Here is a 14,819-nt window from a genome sequence, read left to right on the forward strand (position 1 = left end):
GCACTATCTCAACATTTTGTACTTACCTAATTCACATGGTATAGTACTGATAACTACGTCAATACTCAATACTCCTATTGTAGCACAGCGTACGCACGTCCTTTTGCACATCTTCTGCACATCTTCCCCACTTCAAGAATGCACTAGCGTCGCCTAATTCTGGCACTTTTCATTAATCATCCAACAGCTACTGTGATATATCCAGGTATTCTTTCGAGACAAAACCATCCCAAGGCAATCTTCGACTCACAGCCTTGCCCGATTATTTAATCTACCCACTTGGTTCAGTGTCACATTCTGTCTCTCTATTAAGAACCCTGATTATTCAATCAGGTACGCCGAGGGGGCTTTTATTCGCGTTCGCGTTCGCGTTCTCGTTGCATACATCTATTCATCTAGTTAACCTACCTGTCATCTACATGTATGCCTACCTCTACGCATTAGAGCATTAGAGCATTAGAGCTTCCAACGGTGGTCAAAGCATTACAACACTCTTCGAGCTGGTTGCCGTTTTTCTCATGTGAGGTAAGTGGTTAACCCACCTTGCGTCACATTTCAAGCTTCGTCATTGGAAATTTTCGATATTGGAAATCTTCGAGAGATCGCGCGATAGAGATTGGCCCCCCGGGGAAAGATGGACAAAGAACCCCTACCTCCCACCTGCCTAGGATTAGCAATTTATTAGCTAGTCCCAGGTAATGCTGCTACTGTAGCGGGTAGCTGAGCTCTTGTTTCCCACTTTGCCAGGGCTGCCTTCCTAACCAAGTTCTCCACACGCCCCTCCCCCACCATTAGCTTCCTTCACACTCGCACCACTGACGCCAGAGTCCCAAAGAAAAGTCCCCATCACTAACAAAGTAACTGGAAAGTAACTGGAGCTTCTCCAACCAACGTCTATCGTCTATCTTCTATCGTCACAAACTATTACAGGTGCCTATCTGTTTTATTCCCCGGCCGCTTCTTTGACCAAGGGAATTCTCATTATCGTTCTTGCAGTTTACGAGAATCATTTTCCTCTTCTTTCGACACTTTGATGATACCCCTTATAGACCTTTGATTGTCTTTTATTCTTCTCTTTCTTCTCTTGCCGTCTATTCTATTGTGTTTATTTTCCCAGTGTTTTACCCCGCCTATCTTTCCTCAACCCACATGCTAATTCTGGAGTCCAGCAGCAGCCGCCGAGCCTTCTCGCGCGAACGCCTCAAGCTTTGTCTGGAGCTCCACGATTTCCACCATTCCCGACCCTGTCAGCAAGGTACAGATGGATCAGGATTCGAGATCATCCGAGCCGCGAGAACGAGCCGTCTCCTCTGAGCCCTGCTCAACTCGACCTAACCCTTTTGACGACGGTGATTCTTCTTCCCGAAAACGTCGTAGGACCTCCCTTTCTGGTTCTAGGAGCTCGTCAGTCGAAACCATTCCATCCTCAGGCGGCGAAAGAACCCCTTCCGACTCTAACATCATGAGGGTCGACTCGCCAGAGCAACTTCCCCCGAGTACGCCGGCTCGTTCAGAGCCTGCTGCCGAACCTGTTTCTAGTAAGGTCACTATCAACCTTAGGAATGCTGACAGCCTTGAGAATACGCCTTCCTCCCCTCCATCTCCCACACCTGCGCAATTCCGCAAAGACAGTATAAAAGTTAGCGTCGAAGAACCGGAGGTGAATATGATACAAGTACCTTCGGCCGAAGATGCATCGTCACCAACGTCCGAGCTTGATAGTCCAGAAGCAGCAATCGAGGATGACCTCTCGCTCTATGATATGGAACCCAACATAACGCTTCTACCAGTCGAAAGAGTGACGAAATTTGGTGCTGTCATGCTTGATTTTCCATATCATACTGATGGAGAGTCATATCACGAGACGGTTGTTCGTCTCGCAGATTATTTTCGACAACGTGCGTCGAGATTTCCCAACTTCCGTCAACGCTCTAACTTTAAACTAGAATCCTCGCATGTCGACGATGCCCTACATGAACTGAATAATTGGCTAAATTCATACCTATCATGCGCACATATCGAATTCTACCCTGTGGTCATAGAGGCATACCAAGAAAATAGACAGTTTTGGCAGGCTCTTCCTGAGCTTTTTTGTTCTATAGGCCATCGGTATGCATAATCCAAGCCTTTCACCAATATGACTTGACTAACGACGATGTTCCCTCTTTAGGCACGGCTCTTCGAAATCCAATCACACTCGAGACATCGTTAGTCAGATGTTTATGCAGATTGCTAGACTAACCGGATTCCTTCTCCTAGTTGACTGCCGAACACTACTGCAAGTCATAAAGAAGGAGGGCAGCGACTTTGACTTGATATCTCCAAGCTTCCTTCGATTATTTAGCAGCCTTGCGGGTAAGGAAGACAACCATACTGTTATTAACGGATACATCCCTGCGAACCATCCGGGAGTCTTAGAGCCGCTTGACGTACTTCAAGCAAGCAGTGATGGCCTACAGGTTCAATTGAGCCGCTTTACTGAATTAATTACGACTAATCTCACGCGATGTCCTAAGAAGGTAATGGATAATCTTGCCGGAATCACTTCCCTCACGGACAGCCTTGTGCGTGATAGCTATCGAAAGCTGTCACCTCCCAACTTTTATTCTCCATCAGTACTTGACCGCTCAAGGAGAAACATGATCTTCGGCCTCAAATTTTTCGTAAAGGTCTCGGAGGCCATGGACATCGTGATCGAGAAGTCTACCAACAATCTGGGTTCTGGAACGGCCATGGATCTCATTAGCTGTCTCACGTCAATTTTCAAATTTAGCTTGTTCGGTGACACTATCGAAACCGCCCAAATACTCGAGGACCACCGAAAAATGCATCCTGATCTTCAAGACAGGTTCAGACAAGAGGCTCTCTCATTAGAATGGAAAATGCGCATATGCTGCAAGCTAGTGAGATCACGTCAGATGCAACTTAGAGTCGCAGCAACATCGCACCTATGCGAAGATCTCGTTGTGCAATGGAGGACGTATATGGAACGACAGGAATTAGGAGATGATATTCCCTACTTGGCCTACCTTCGATATTTATCTAGTTATCTGGTTAAAACTGGGATCGTCGACTATCTTCTTGGGCCAACGTGTCACCCAGAGATTACCCAAACCAGCTTTAATATTGTTGGATTCCTAGCCGTCACTAAAACTTACACTGCCACGCAGACAGAATTACTTTGGCAAACTTTGACGTCAACCCAGGATCCCCGAATCTCTGATGCCATAGTTCGCATGATGTCTAAGGTAGTTGGTCTCCTCGAGCTGGAAAGTCTCTGCTATATGTGTGAGAAATTCTATAGTCTACCGATAGAGTCTTTCTCTTCTTGCATGCGTGATCTTTTCGACCAGGTTACAAAGCAAATGCAGGAGAAGATACTACCTTACCAATTGGTCCCTCTTTCGCCCTACAAAATATGTGTTCGGTTACTTCAAGAGTCGTCTATACTTGGACCACAAGGCTCTGTATTATACCCGGAAATACACCACTTCGCTTTGTCGAAGTTCAGTGCTCTTTTACACTCAGGCCCCGACCCGGCAGGACGTGAAAACATATGGATGAGTTGTGTGCATGATATTGCGGCCAAATCTCGAAGCACGTCGGGGAGTCTCCATGTACTAAGTACACTTATGGGCAATTCCCCGGCACTGCAGATGTTGATATCCGATCACGACCTGACGCGGCTTCTGGTTGACGAACTAGAATCTACGATTGCCAATGCGAAAGACCTTGGATTTTCTCCGGTTTATGCAAATCCAATAGGCCATGCTCGTCGAAGGATTATTTCCGCCATTATTGTGAACCATGGTTCCACCATCGATTCAGAGCTCGGCCGGCGTCTCTGGGATCTTTTGGTTGGGAATGGCGCAGCATGCCAGGACGATAGAAAAGCTGCCTGGGACGACTTAAATGCGGCACTTAAGAGGACACGCCTAGATAACCCTTTCCTCAATGCTTGCTTGCGAGAGTATTTACCCCAACTACCACCTAGCTGTTACTGCGCGGGCTCTCTCGCGTTCGTTAGAGAAGCCATTATTCCTCTTGCAAACGATGTCAATGGTATGGTCCTTGATGACGAAGACAGTGTCAAGTCTTCTGGGCTCGAACTACTTTGGCAGATGATATTGACGGCTCCATGCCACACCATTGAAGAAACGGCCATTTCTACGCTAGTTGATGATATTTATGTCGACAGCAAGATAATTTTATCGTATCCACTTCATCGCGCAAGGAGGGTTCATTTTGCTCTGGTGCAACGGTGCCTACAGCAGCTCAAATGTGCAGCCCAAAGCTTAAAGGAATTTAGCGATGGCAACTCGAATGAAGATAGCGAGCTCACGATGATCGTACCGTCTAAAGAGCAACATGAGGAACATGAGTTACAATTCACAAGATCCCTGCAGGTTCTTATAGCACTTCTGAAGGCGCTGCAAACCAGGCCCCATTTTGCGGCGCCTGATTTGCGGTCTCTCATGCTCCAGGCTCCTAGCCCGGTCGATGGCGAATCTGCGGACTTGAAGTATCAATCATTTGATGGTAATGATCAAACAGATATAAAATCCTTAGATATCGGGCTCAGAAATACAGCGGCTTCACTACTCGCTAGTTTGCGCGAAGCTACAGGATTTGACAACTACCGGCTGTATTATCGCGGACAACCTCTAGCGCCATCAGAAAGCGCAATATGCAAGTCGATCGAGGAGCTTGACATAAAAACCGGGCTGATCCTTGTCAAGAAAGAGACTGGCATTACGACTTCTCCTAGGCGCATAAAACCAGGAGCTTCGCCACTTGATATCGAGATCCTGAGTCACTTCAAGGACCTATGGGAGTATTTAAGCATGGAAGAGAAGCTAGCGAGAGAGGTAGGCTCCTTCTTGCGTAATATTTAGGAACGTGCTCACATGTCGTTAGATCTATCACTTTCTAGTTTCGCTCCCGGCTGACGATTCAATCCTGACGGCGTTTGAAGATCCCGCGACTTCTTATCGAGATGTCTTCCCACTTGGACAGCCTTTCAAATCGCTGTATGCACTGCATGCTCTTCGTGAATATCTTAGCACTCGACGGCTCAAGAGCAACGTGATGCAGGTATCTTCGCAGGATTGTGAGACCCATTTAAAATCGACAAATGACCAGCACGATGCTTCGGCGAGGGCAATGTCCCTAGTCATTGCAGCAATTTGTGATTCCGAGGTTGTCGAACGAGGTTCGAGCGAGGCTCTTCAGCTCAAGCTAAGTCTTGAGCTGGTAGACAGTTTTATTAATCTCTTAGAGGGTACGTAATATTGCGCATCTGCTACTGGACTACTGGCTAACTGTGTTAAGAAATCACGGATACTGGAACGGTGGTGCAACTCTTAAGCCCAAACCTTCAGGGAAGGCTTTCGGCAATTCTTATGGGCGCCGCCTCAGCTCAAACAAACCAGCTCAGCATAGAACTGATTAGCCGATCATTTGAAGCCCTACTCGAATCCTGTGCGAAGAGTGGGGTGTTCTGGAAGGGGTTTCGGGATCAGATTGGGTTGCAAAAGGTGGTCCAGCGCCTTGTGCTTAACGATCCCCGTCCTATTGTGAGGAGGAGTATCGCTGGGCTGATTACTGCTAAGAGCCTACACGGACGTGCTGTACCTGGCGCGAAGGCGTTAGATTTTGCCGAACTGTTCTGGCCTATTATATTCCAGCTGGTACATCTCGCTGTTAAAGAACCGAACAAATGCGAAGAGACGTTTAATACCTCTTTTCAGCTGTTCCAAAAGCTCAACGAGCAGAGCTCCAGCGTTGTTGACTTGCCCACTTGTCTCAGGCAATGTGGGGAACTCCTGCTCTCGCACACGACTACGGAGGACATAGCCCATCCGGACACGGACGTTGTGGCACATGGGCTTGTCATGATCTTAATTGTCGGTATCAGGGAGGCATCAGCCAGAAAGGAACGGGTCCAGTTCCCTCCTAGCTTCGCATCGGAGTTGTTTTCTCGGCATCTCTTTCCACCTGAAGATGAAGATATGGAACTGGTGCCTAAGGTGATTCTCCACACCCCTTCGCGGACTATACTATACGATATTATACTCGCCTTGGTCAAAGAGGATGTGGCACTATCTACCCGTTTACTCCAAGACCTGGATACACTAACGTCTTTCCGTCCTACCGAGGACGGTATGGAGACGTACAAGTATGACCTCCCGCAGCTTTTTGAAAGGTCGAATGCTATTAGATCGTCATGTGGATATTCCGGGCTACGAAACCTTTCGAATACTTGCTATTTGAACTCACTCTTCACACAACTCTTCATGAACGTTGGATTCCGCCGCTTTATACTTGAGAGGCGAGTGCGAAACCCGCTGACGCACTCATTACTTCACGAGACCCAGACACTCTTCGCGTTTCTCCAGGATAGCCGACGACGCTTCGTAGAACCTTCGGGCTGTGTTAGCCAGATCATGACTTACGACGAGGCGCCTATTGATATCCACAACCAAATGGACGTGGACGAATTTTATAGTCTTCTTTTTGATCGATGGGAGGCACAGTTGCCTTTGGAAGCCGACAAGAAGAAGCTGAGGTCGATTTATGGCGGTGAGTTGGTCCAGCAAGTGAAGTCCAAAGAATGCCAACATATCTCGGAACGTATCGAGCCCTTCTCCGCGATCCAGTGTGACATCAAAGGCAAAGCGGGTCTCGAGGAAAGTCTCCAAGCCTACGTGGACGGCGAAATCATGGAAGGAGGTATGTCTGTACCATTCCTAATTATCGTGCACTAGTCTAACAATTCTAGATAACAAGTACAAGTGTTCCGATTGCGATAGACATGTGGATGCAGTCAAAAGGCAAGTCTAGCGTTCTATATATTCACTACCGACACCGCTAACTATATGAGCAGAGCGTGCCTCAAGGATATTCCCGATAACTTGATCTTTCACCTAAAGAGATTTGACTTTAGCCTGAGGACTTTAACACGAAGCAAAATCAACGACTACTTCCCATTTCCAAACAAGATAAACATGCAGCCCTATACTATTGAACATCTAAGCGATCCTTCTGGCAGTACCGAGCCAGACATGTTCGAACTAGTAGGGATTCTCGTGCATTCCGGGACCGCGGAGTCCGGTCACTACTATTCGTATATCCGAGAACGGCCAACTGCAAGTAGCACACCATCTTGGGTTGAATTCAACGACGAGATAGTTACGTCGTGGGATCCCTCACAGATGGAAAGCGCTTGCTTTGGAGGACCAGACTACCGCCCACAATTTGAGGCTGGTGCTGCCTATGAGAAGGTATATAGTGCTTATATGTTATTCTACCAGCGCTCTACCTCGCTGCAGAAGGAGCAAGATATGTTAACGGCATCTGGTCAAGTCGGTCCTTTCCGGTGCAATCTTCCTAGGAGCCTCGAGTCTCAAGTCAAGGAAGATAACTGGTCAATAGTGCAGCGCCATTGTCTCTATGATCCGGCTCACATGCCTTTTGTGTGCGAAGTACTCGTTAATACGTGGGGTACTATATGCTCAAAAGAACACACAAAAGAAAATCTAGCGATGCAGACGGCGCTCGGTCATCTAGACCAAATTGCATCGCGAGCTAAGGACTTGCCGGATTACGACCAACTTAAACATCTTTTAGTCAAAGTCTGTCAACGGTGTACTATGTGCTGTTACTCGTTCTTCGATTATTTTAGCCAGCACAAGGAAGCGTTACGCATGCTCCTACAGAGAAACTCAGATCTCGGCGTGCGTCAGGATATAGGGAAAATGTTCATATTTGTCATTTTAACCCTCAAAACCGCCTTTCCAGAGGAGTACGGCCCGCTCGATAACGACGATGATATAGTACTTTCCAGCACAGTGGACCGGGGTTTGAGCATAGTGGATATGACTTTAGATATCTTCTTGTACGTTTGGGAGAGCTTCCACACACGTCTTAATTCCTGGCCGGAATGCTTTGGAACCATGCTTGAATTCGCCCGAATGGGACGTTATGAAGCATTGGCGTTCCTGGATAGGGACTTCCTAGTCAGACTTATCATGGTGATCGCAGTTGACCAGGTTTTTGATCTTCCCTCACAATATGCCAGACTGCTCAATACAGTATCAAGAAGGTCGGCGAGACCACCCAGCTATGAAAACATTATCGCCCTTATTGACGAGCTTATGGCGGCCATAGATCTAGTACCTGGTCCGGGAAGGTTCCCGGAGGATGCTCATGGTCGATTATCACTAGGCCTCCAAGATGAACCGGTTCCGTTCACGGTCGAAGAGTGTAATATTCTATACCGGGATTGGGCTAGAGGTCAAGCAAACGTTTTTACGGAAAAGCTCATCTCTCTCAACCAGAATCCAGCCGCTACCGATTCTATTGTCAGACGCCTCATGGGCTTTGCCCCGCCAATGGATTTCAAGGTATACCTGACATTACGATTTAATATCACTGGAGACTTGACTTCTCATATGGTGTCGCCTTTCCTTCGTGTTGCCGTAACATACTGCCGCTACAGTACTCAATACGACAGTGTCCATCGCCTAATCAGCTATATATCCAACCAGTGCAGGAGCCTGCAGAACGCAGAAGGCCGAGCCTTTTTTGACTTCCAACGAGATATCTTTAATGGGGCAAGAAATACGGGTGAGACAAGCGATATCATCCGGTTACATAGCTTGGAGAACATCCCGAAATGGGCCCCGGGACTTCTCGGATACATCGACCATGCAGTTAGCGATGATGTAGACAACTTTCTACAGGAGAAGTTGTTCAGGCACGGACCCTCGCCTACATTCGGGGAGATCAATGGGGGGCTTGAAAGGTCGCAGGCAATAATTTCCGTGGTCAGGCGTCTGGCTGTCTCATGTCTAGAGTATCTACGGGACACATACGTTTCTCGGGCAGCGCAGGCAGCCAAATACACGATAGACCCCTTGGACCGAGTGCTCAAGAAGTGTGAGCCATACTTTAGTCTCAACGAGGAGCTGGATGATGGTCTTAGGGCACAGTATATGGAACTCCGTCAAGGTACGAATTCCTATGCTGGAAGGTGGCAGGTCGCCCGCTAGGCCTATTGCGTGCTAACTCTGGAATAGTTGTTTTGGAACCGATGGTCAGACTGACAGTCGACGAAATTGAAGAGGACGGTTCCGGTATGTGGAGCGACTCTACCACCGCCACCATGGACTATGACTGACAAAGCCCAAGATTGGGAGCAGTCGGTCGGCTCTTCGGAACAGATGGATAACTTGACAGATCTCAGCATGCAAATCGACCGTGATCTAGTATAAGTAAACCTCAGGTTCCTACGAAACATTCCCTTTAGCCACCGTTTAAGTTAATGCAGCGATTAGGGGCAGCTAAGACGAACGGGCTGTTGTAACATACGACTGATGATATAAGATGCGATGACAGGCCGGCCGGATAAATGGAAAGGTAAACTAGAGACAATGCATAGCACTGGCGTGGTAGGCGTCTTAAGGGATGGACAAAATGATACTTTACACAAGGACATTCTTCTGGCGTAAGCAGGAAGAGAGGCGGACGATTCTAGTCATGCTCGATTAGGACGTCTAATTGTACGAGTTATGGTTTATTACATAGCAATTCTCACAAGATAGTGCGGTGCGTTTGCGATGGATGATGTCCAAGCCAGGAGGGCCAGGAGGGCCAGGAGGGCCAGGAGGGGTGGAAATCGTAGGTTTGCTGGTTTGCTGGTTTGCTTACTTTTCAGCACGGAATACCCAGCTTATTCGCCTTTACGTGAGTTAGTTACAGTAAGGCGAAAAAAAGGAGCAATATGATGATTTGATTGCAATTAGCCACTGAGCTACGAAAGCAGAGTTACACAGGAAAAGTCTTATAACTTGTTTGAAACAACTGCTGCTAAAAATATGTTGTCGGTTAACCAGACATATTAATAATTACGTAGTACTTGAATGGTTAGCCATCAGGTTGAAGTAATATGATAAAAGTATGTCAACCGTGGTTGGCGCTAGACGAGCATGAGAAGATGTAGGAGGAGGAGTAAGTGAATGGAGGTTCGAGCTCTTCTCTCGGAATCACAACAATCCGTTGAAGGTGCAGTAACAAGGACCAGGTATGATTGGTTGTTCACGTTGATGAACAATATGTAATCCGTAAGTAGACGTAAGTAGATGTGAATGCAAAACTAAATGCTACCTTGCTGGTATAGCTACCGGGTGCTTCTCTGGTGAAAAACAACATTGCAGATTCAGAAGATTGCACTTTTTGTTAAACCCGACTGCCCGTCAACAATGGACCGACGTGGACATGGGATCTATTTTTGGATCGAACCCCTTGCTAGAATCATTCGGTATCTAACTAGTATAAGTCTAGCTTCGATGTGTAGCAGGGGGTTTAATGGTCGGGTACCGAGTCCGGCATCTATATTTAGGTCATTCTGATTATTGTAGCCGCCGAGGGAAGATGCGGGGGAGAAAGCCGCAGGACATCTGGTTGGCCAACACTTCGAGGTTTTCATATCTCTAAGATGAGTGGAGGAAATCTCGTCGTTGCGAGCTGCAGGTCCCAGCACACCATCTAATCACTATCACACATAAATTCACAAACCCACAAGGCCACAGACCCATGTATGTACCTCTATGCATGACAAGTCTAGGGCTACTACCTAGGACTAATAACGTGTAAGTAAACACTTCGTTCTCTCTTCGAAGACAAGAGGACCTTGCCTACGCCTGACTTGTTGTATCTGCATCTAAACAATAGCTGCATGTGACAGCTTAGCTACGTCTATCAACGAATCATATATCTTTCTCTCTCTCCTGAAACGAGGCACACCAACCGCTAACCTACCACTACCAGCCAAAGGCGGTGGCCAAGGTGAGCCTGACGCTAAGTTTCATGGCCGCCGGATATAGAAACCATGAAGTATAGCAAGGGATGGACGGGGAAATAAATGATAATAACAATAATGCTCCTTAAATCCCCCCTTTCTTCCAACCCCACGAACACCTCGTGGGGTTCGGCTTCGCAACAGACATTCTTTGTTTCTATCGTTTCGAAGTTTCATCGTTTCATGTTTCGAAGCGCCCTTCTTTTTATATCCACCATTATTCTGTAGCAAGGCCTCTTCTTTCTGGCCTTACTCATTTCCCATTTTGGATCTCATCTTAAGATCCCTAGGTTAGCGTTGTGATAGATTTACCTATTATATCTAGCAGGTCATCCTTCTAGATCCAAGTACAAGTCCTCGCTACCGGACAACAAGACATCCGGATCAGCCCTCCTTCTATTATCAACTAAAGGACATTGTCTATGCTGCCTCTTACTGAGTAGTCCTCTCATCGATCATTATGTCGCTATCGAAGCAACGCATCTCTTCGCCTTTAGAGGCAGGACCCTCGATTCTCGATGCCTATAATCTACCTTCTCACTTGACAGAAGCACTAGAGTATACGTCGAAGAGGCTTGCGAGGAAAGCCTTGCATATTACCCTGGTTGTTGTTCGGAAGGAATATCAACTCCCGAGCATAATGCCACCATGTCCCACGCCGACTTCGCCTCCGCCTACACCGGGGATTATGTCTCCACGGTTTGCTTCGCCTGTCATAGGGCTGAGACAGCTGGTCCGAAGGGGCACAGGAAACTCGACATCCACCGTATCATCTACAACATCAGACTCTTTACCCAGCACAGCCGTGTCGTCTCCGTCATTCCCGCCTCCACCGACGGAGCTACTTGTTAGCCCTCGTCGTTGGGTTGTGCCCCCAACACCTAGTACACCGTTTCCCCGCACGCCGATGACACCCCAGACGCCATCTAGTGTCCTTACAGCCTCCTCGACGACCTCCTTAACACAGGGACCAAACGAATTTGGCATTCGGTTGATCCACACCAGCTTACTCACTCCTAAAGCCGAGAAGACATTACGGACTACCGTCCTCAAAGCGGAGCGAAAGTTTCGCATAGGCACGAGCTGGTTACCTCCGGCAGCGACTGCATCTGCATGCGGCCTAAATGAAGATCTTGTTCGCAGAAGTATGCTGCAAAACGAGGTGTTATTCTCGTCTGAAGGCCTAACGTTACTTGGTCTCGACAGACTATATAGTTTTAAATCCGCCCTTGCCGTCTATGCGCGCTTCACATACGGCACTACTACTTTACCCTCTCCTATCTCGCCCACTACCAAGACACTAGACAGCACACGTCTCGAAGATGCGGTAGATGCATTACGGCGCCTTGTCCTTGCCAATGGTGGACGGCCCATATCGAAATCAGATCTCTTTCGGAGCTACGACTGGCTCGGGGTAAACTCGCGAGCGTTGAAAGATGTAGAGAGTATGTACAGGCGAGCATATGGAGGCCTAGACCGAACCGGGGCCTTCGAAATGACCCACGAGGAACGGGAGCGGGAGACAAAACCCGTGATAAAACTCGGCGCACCGCCTCCGCCCAAGACACCACCCAGAACACAGACAACACCTATACTGAAACTAAACACGCAACTAGCAACCGCCACAACAACACGCATATTCAAGCCGACGGCTAAACTCGTGCCCCAAGTAGCGACACAAAAAGCACCACCACCCATAGTAGTAGATGCAGAGAAGCGCGAAGCCGACAAACCACATGGCACAGGGGACACAAAGCAGGCCGAAATCAAAATCGACAGCTTTCTCTACGACGACAACGACGACGACGATGGAAACGAAAATAGAGAAGAAAACGACGGAAAGGAAGACGAGGGAGACCGCACGGCCCGTCCAATACCACCGGGCTTAGCGTTCTGGAACGGCGCCTCGATCGACTCGATGATGCTGTCGCCGCGCGAGAGCCAGCAGTCGCAGCGGCTGGGGCCGCTGACGCCGAACGGGTACGAGGACATATCGCCGGTGACGCGCGGGGAGTGGGGGTTTTTGTTTAAGGGGGATGGGTGGCAGCAGGGGAAGACGGCGGCGGTGGAGACTTGTTAGCGATTGGATACTACTTGCTGTATACCGTGGACAGAGATTGCGTATATTAGGTATACCTTATATATATACCTGCGTTTATATAAACTACGTACGTCGTAATGTAGATACCCGCCCAACGGTTTGTCGGCGTTGTGTATATTCGTATCAGGAATTAGGATAGGGGCTTACTTCACTGGGTATGATGACGATGGATAAAGAAATAACTCATGATATCTCTCTTTTTAGTTATGAAATATTGATTTGATGAATACCTCGGAGGAAAACGATTTATGATTTACGCCAATGCCATGCCATGCTATGCCATGCCGTAGTATTCTGCCATTAGTTCAAACAATGCCGCCTTCATTCTCCATTGCCAAACTCTCGATCTCACCTGTCCGGATGTATGTACATACGCATAAAACCAACATAAATATTCTCCCCTCCTTTTTTGCCTCAAGAGATATATCATCACCATCATCACCACCCGTACTTGGCGCTAGCCTCCTTCCGATTCCCATGCCCCTTCGCAAAGCTCTCTTCCAACGCGTCGCGCTGGCTCTGGACCTGCGTGACGAGCTGCCGCAGGCTGTGCTTCCCGGGAGCGATGGAGCGCACGGGGTTATACGTGGGCTGCAGCTGGCCCGCGGCGCGCAGCGCTTCGTTGTGCGCGTACTCGCGGTCCGTGTCGAAGCGCACCACGCGGCTTCCCGACGAGGACGACGGGTCGCCGCCGCGCCCGAATAGCTCGCGTCGCGCCGCGGCGGATAGGTTCATGTCTGCGGCTATGGAGTCGAGGGTGTCGGCGCTGGAGGGGGTGGCTTGGGGTGGTGGTAATGTGCTGTGGGATGCTGCGAATTGCGCGTCGTATGCGGCGAAGTCGTCGGCTGTGGAGGTGGAGGTGCTGAACATGGGTTCGTAGGGGCCGGTGCTGGATGTGGTGGTCTCTACTGCCTCTATCTCCGGGTCGTCGGATATTGAGAAGAGTGATATTTTCTGCCTTTTCGGAGGTGGTTCCACTTTGTCTTTCTCCTGCGCCTGTGATTCCGCGCTTGGCTGAGGAGCTGGCGGTGTAGATGTAGTAGTGGCGGTCTTTGATGATTTGGTCGCGCTCTTCTTGCCTGGTTTTCGCGATACTGATAACGGCTTAAACATTAATGGTTTGCCGACTAGTTTGACCTCGTCTGCTGGCTTCTGTTCCGCGGGTATAGATGGCTGCTTTGCCGTAGATTCTGCATCTTCGCCCCTTTTTGATGTCCCGTCTGAACCTCCTTCTTCATTCTCATCCACCTCCCTACTGAAACCAGGGGTAGCGCCCGTTTTCAAGTTGATACCAGGCCTTGGCGCCGGTTTCCCACTACTACTACTCGACGCCACAGGCTTCCCGACGTTCTTTGGAGGCGGGAGGAACGAGTTGAAGCTGCTGAACGCGCCCCCTCTACCTGTAACCTTTGCGCGTTTGGGGGGTGGCTCATTATCTCCATCTGCAGGTTTGCTCTTGTCGCGACTAGATGAGCCTTGCGGGAGGTTGACGAGGATCTTGCCTGGTTTCGCTCGGTCGACTACTTTCTGGAAGGGTTTCTTGCCGCCTGCTGCTGGAGCCGTCACCGATTGTGAGGGGGGCACGGGCTTGGCGACGGGTTCGGAGTCGGATTCGGAATCTGAATAGTCGACGAGTCCCATTTTCACGTAATGAAGTAGGAGTTGGCAAGGTGTAGAATCTGATGATGTAGTTTCAATCTAGTAGTATCTAAAAGCTAAGGTTAATGTGGCGTCATAAGGCATATGCAGTGTGGAGTGTGGCTATTTCGGTGGATCGTGCGCCATGTGCTTATATAAGTAAGGTACATGGTACTTAGGTATGTATAGAGGTACATGTATTTCGTCACACAGAGGCTA

The 14,819-nt window shown here is 48.7% G+C and overlaps 3 protein-coding genes across 3 annotated transcripts; 2 read left to right on the top strand and 1 right to left on the bottom strand.

Moving 5' to 3' along the window:
* Positions 1–526: 526 nt before the first annotated feature.
* F4817DRAFT_341432 (uncharacterized protein) lies at positions 527–9,659 on the top strand. Its single transcript, XM_049303751.1, has 9 exons — positions 527–1,898; positions 1,947–2,109; positions 2,171–4,868; positions 4,918–5,281; positions 5,332–6,732; positions 6,782–6,833; positions 6,887–9,012; positions 9,081–9,137; positions 9,193–9,659. Exons 1-9 carry the CDS (start codon positions 1,262–1,264, stop codon positions 9,273–9,275), a joined length of 7,581 nt encoding a protein of 2,526 aa, XP_049157903.1. The 5' UTR covers positions 527–1,261; the 3' UTR covers positions 9,276–9,659.
* Positions 9,660–11,104: 1,445 nt separating this feature from the next.
* On the top strand, positions 11,105–13,171 carry F4817DRAFT_152964 (uncharacterized protein). Its single transcript, XM_049298004.1, has one exon. It carries the CDS (start codon positions 11,322–11,324, stop codon positions 12,939–12,941), a length of 1,620 nt encoding a protein of 539 aa, XP_049157904.1. The 5' UTR covers positions 11,105–11,321; the 3' UTR covers positions 12,942–13,171.
* On the bottom strand, positions 13,157–14,655 carry F4817DRAFT_341445 (mitotic checkpoint regulator, MAD2B-interacting-domain-containing protein). The gene has a single exon (XM_049303752.1). It carries the CDS (start codon positions 14,601–14,603, stop codon positions 13,401–13,403), a length of 1,203 nt encoding a protein of 400 aa, XP_049157905.1. The 5' UTR covers positions 14,604–14,655; the 3' UTR covers positions 13,157–13,400.
* Positions 14,656–14,819: the final 164 nt, after the last annotated feature.

The sequence above is a fragment of the Daldinia loculata genome, assembly GCF_022478755.1.
Source record: "Daldinia loculata strain CBS 113971 unplaced genomic scaffold F4817scaffold_33, whole genome shotgun sequence".
Classification (NCBI taxonomy): Eukaryota; Fungi; Ascomycota; class Sordariomycetes; order Xylariales; family Hypoxylaceae; genus Daldinia; species Daldinia loculata.